The sequence below is a fragment of the Asparagus officinalis genome, chromosome 2, assembly GCF_001876935.1.
Source record: "Asparagus officinalis chromosome 2, Aspof.V1, whole genome shotgun sequence".
Lineage (NCBI taxonomy): Eukaryota > Viridiplantae > Streptophyta > Magnoliopsida > Asparagales > Asparagaceae > Asparagus > Asparagus officinalis.
The window spans coordinates 39,726,008-39,730,397 of record NC_033795.1 but is presented as its reverse complement, the minus strand read 5'-3'; the positions used below and the strand labels follow the sequence as shown (position 1 = coordinate 39,730,397).

The 4,390-nt window shown below is 33.9% G+C and overlaps 1 protein-coding gene across 1 annotated transcript; it reads right to left on the bottom strand.

Moving 5' to 3' along the window:
• Window positions 225-4,065, bottom strand: LOC109831091 (pentatricopeptide repeat-containing protein At4g22760-like). Its single transcript, XM_020398432.1, has 3 exons — window positions 3,481-4,065; window positions 3,037-3,159; window positions 225-344 (listed from the first exon to the last, which is right to left on the bottom strand). The coding sequence occupies exons 1-3, from the start codon at window positions 3,604-3,606 to the stop codon at window positions 225-227; spliced, it is 369 nt and encodes a 122-aa protein (XP_020254021.1). The 5' UTR covers window positions 3,607-4,065.

Below are 4,390 nucleotides of genomic sequence, written 5' to 3'. Positions count from 1 at the left end.
ATTTGAAGTTTAATGATGTTATTGTGTTTGATGTGACTTATAAAACCAACAAGTTTAGTCTTCCATTTGCACCATTTACTGGGGTGAATCATCTGGGGTGAATCATCATAGACAATCTATTTTATTTGGTTGCGCACTGCTAGCTGATGAACAAGAAGAAACATTTGTTTGGTTGTTTCAGGAATGGTTAAACTGCATGCATGGAATTGAACCATGTGCTATCATCACAGACCAAGACCGAGCAATGTGTAATGCCATTCATAAAGTATTTTCAAACACAAGGCATCGTTATTGTTATTGGCATCTGTAGCGACATATTGCCGATCATTTGCATTCTTTGAATTCTGTTTATGGTGAAGAATTTCAAAAATATTGGGACTTGTGGTGTAATAGTGGTAACATTGAGAACTGTAATTTGCATTGGCACAAGTTGAAGGAGAAGTTTAAGATAATAGAAGAAGAAGATGGATGGCTGCAAAATATTTACATGTGTGAATCTCCTCATGTGCTGCTATTTTTCGACTCTTGCACGCGAGCGAATAAACCAAAAACCACCGATGTTACCGCTCTTGCCATCGCCCGCTCTTGCTGCCACTCAGCCTTCCTTTTTTTCTTTTTCTTTTCTTCATCTTAATTCTTGTAACGCCGCTGATCTTTACTTTTGTATGACGTCTATCTTGCAAACTCGCTCCCGGATCCATCAATATAGCTCTGATAGCACTTGTTGAATTTTACTCTCCTCGCCTACTACAATATGCGCAACTTAAAAGTCAACCCACAATCAACAAGATATAAAACGACCACAATCAAGAAGAAAGAGCATCGAGATTTACGTGGTTCGGTCGACCAACTTCGACCTACGTCCACGGGGCAACAATACGAGAAATCTACTATATATTAGGGAGAACTATAAGAGGAACCACTCAACTCTCGTCTCTTAATCTCTCAACTTCACATACATAATCAACTCTCATATTCTCTCTAAAGCCCTCTTCTTACAATCTTTTGAATGGACAAAGACTGTGAAACCCTCTCTCAATGATGTAACCTTTTGCACGGACAAAGACTATGAAACCCTCGCCTCTTGCACAATATTCTTGAATCAGTCTACACTCTCTGCTAACCCAAGATTACAAGAATATTGGCTCTCTCCTTCTCTCTACTTTTAGGTATCATTTGACAAATGGTTAAGTGAGGGGTTAAGGAGACTTAACCCCTTTTTAACCCGCCAAACACAAAAAAACTATACAAGGGTTAAAGTGAGTTAACCCTCCATAATTTTCCAAACATAAAAAATATAGAAGAGTTAAACTAACCCCTCTAAAGGGATTAAAATGAGTTAACCACTCAAAATAAGGGGTTTACTAATACTCCTATTTAGACGAATTAAGAGTTAACCCTTCTAATTATAAAGAAAATAGTCAAAATCTTTATTATTCCCAAACACTAAAAATGATCACAATGGCTAAAATAAAACTTATATAATGAGTTAATAATTTAATCTTTCGGATTATCAAGTATGTTAACTATGTTAATTGTTCTCCTTAATCCCTCTTCCTTAACCCTTTACCAAACGGGCCTTAGTATTTTTTTTCTCCAACAATAGAAGAATATATATAGGGAAACCAAAACCGTATCTCTAGCCTAACTTCCTAATTAGAATAGAATTCAAACTTTTAATCATGATGAACCCTAGTCTCCTAATCATGATAGATCTCTAACACTATCTAATTCTCATGAAGTTATACAAAGAATCAAATACACAATCCTAAACATGTAATAGTGTGTCCTAAAACTATAGCAAAACCTATTTTCCCTTTCTTCACATCAAACGCAAATAGAAAAGAAATTAGTAGAAAATCAAGATAATCTATTAAATTCCTTTGATTCTAGCCTCTATTCGGTGTTACTTTCAATATCTACTACTTCTAACTTGAAAACAAAGCTTCCAAATTACTATTTATGCTATTGTAAACACTATTTTTACTACAATATGTTTTAGAATATTAAAATCACTGTTTACCCTACTCTTGCTATAACATGATTAAAGATATTTAAATTAATGTTCATACTGCGGTAATATTATCAACTTTAGCCATATTGTTTAAGCAGTAATATTTTTCCCTTAAATACTGTTCATGCTACAGTATAATTTTTGAATCTTAAACGTGCTTTACATGCTATAGTGAATTTTAAAGTCCTTTATCTACTGTTCAAGCAAATGTGACATTCTTAATTTTGAAAATGTTGTTCATATTTTATTCTTACAAATGATGAATTTAACTTTTGTTAGACATTTCATAAATATAAATCTTTTCTAGCTTCATTATAGAAAAATTGATAAAACATGCTAATTGATGTATTATTTTATTCACTAGTTTGGAAATTCACTCTGTAAATAGTTGTATAAAATTATGGCTGAAGTTTTTATAACTTGTTATATATTACAACCATATTATAAATTTGGCAATAAATATGACTCGGTAATAATACCCGTAGCAACGCGCACAAGTAGAAAATCAAGCATCCTAGACGGAAATTTCTGTCTAGGATAGCTAGATTTCTGTCTAAATTGGTTATCCTAGACGGAATTCCGTCTAGGATGTTAGTCGAGTTTGTTGCCGTCGAGAATGCATCATCCTAGACAGAATTTCTATCTAGGATAATATCCTAGACGGAAATGTATCCTAGACAAAATAAAATACCGTCTAGAATAGTTCTAGACAAAAAAAAACAACCATCTAGAATTATCCTAGACGGAATTTCCGTCTAGGATACATGTAAGCATCCTAGATGGAATTTTCCGTCTAGGATAAGCATCCTAGACGGAATATCCATCTAGGATGCTACAATAGTTTTTTTTCAGAATCTACTTTGAGTGCATGTACACAATATTGAACAACACCAAATTATATTCATATCCAACACAATTTAATTATATTCAAATATCAAATCCAATTATATTCACATAATACATTCACCAAAATTCTAGAGAGATATATAAATTATTTACAAACTTTTACATAAATTAATTACAAGGGATGTCAATGCATCGACAAACAGGTCTACCAGAGTCATGCCACCTGTTGAAACCGGGGTCCCATCAGAAAATGTTACTACAATATTACATGGTGACTTGAATGCTCCAACAAGGTAATTCTGGTACAGACAAAGAAATAGTGCAAATGGAAACAAAATGAGCTATAAAAACAAACCAAAAGAAGAAATTAGAATCTAGAATGATCTGTTGTGGCATTAAACAGTAAAATAAGTGGGCATCCAAATGCACATAAAAAATTAGTGCTTAGGGTGTGTTAATAAATCATAAGGATTTGCTAGCAAAAATAAACTTTAATTAACATGAAAACAAAATAATAAATCATAAGGATTTCCTAGCAAAAATAAACTTTAATTAACATGAAAATAGAATAATAAATCATAAGGATTTGTTAGCAAAAATAAACTTCAACATAAAAATACCTTACACCAGCTGTGTCCATGCATTGCGTGACCAGCAATCATCGAATTCCAAGCAACAACGTCCTTCTCAGGCATTTTATCAAACACCAAGCACACATCTTTCAAGCTGCCACACTTATAATACATATCGACCAACGCCGTGCCTACTCTCACACTAAACCCAATATTTCTTCTATGATTCTCAACATAAGAATGCACCCACTTCCCCGAGTCCAACAACCCTAACTAGGCCACAGCAAACAGCACTGTGACGGTCGTAACCTCAACCGCCTTAAAGCCGGACCTCAACAACACATAATATACTACTTGTTATCATTAAAATCATGAGAAATGAACCAATTCTCTGATAACTCTAATCGCCAATTGAACCAATTCACGAATAATTTCTAGATTTCTTTAATGACCCTTCCCCTCAGCATCTCCTTTCCCAGCATCTCTATTTTCCCCTCAGCGTCTCCTCACCTAGCTGCTTCTCCTACTTATCCATTGGAGATAAGGCACTGAAAATCATTGAGAAAACAATACCAAGATTCAAATTCAAGCGTGACAACCAAACCAAAGTTTGAATATGCTAGAGATAGCCAATGTGAGCAGTTATCCCAACTCGATATAAAGTCTGCATTCAATCATCTAAAAGAAGACGTTATACATACAACTTTAGACCTCTCCTTCCATAACATAATCTGACAAAAATTATGACCTCGAGTTAGAATCCACTAGATTATACAAAAGAAAAATGCTCAGGATCAAACATTGCTTAGTCATTTTTTAAAGAATCAAAAGGAAGACATGCTCAGGACTAAATTATTACTAATTTTCCCCATCCTTTGTCATTCTGTGGTGATCCCTGCAGTATACATGTATGTATAAATATGACAGGCTAACAATATTTTATATCAGTGAATCTAAA

Coding starts and splice junctions, on each gene's coding strand:
- LOC109831091 (XM_020398432.1), bottom strand. CDS start 3,606: ATGTATTATAAGTGTGGCAGCTTGAAAGATGTGTGCTTGGTGTTTGAT. Junction 3,160..3,480: donor ATGGACACAGCTGGTGTAAG/GTATTTTTATGT, acceptor TGTCTGTACCAG/AATTACCTTGTTGGAGCATT. Junction 345..3,036: donor TCGATGCATTGACATCCCTT/GTAATTAATTTA, acceptor CACCATAAACAG/AATTCAAAGAATGCAAATGA.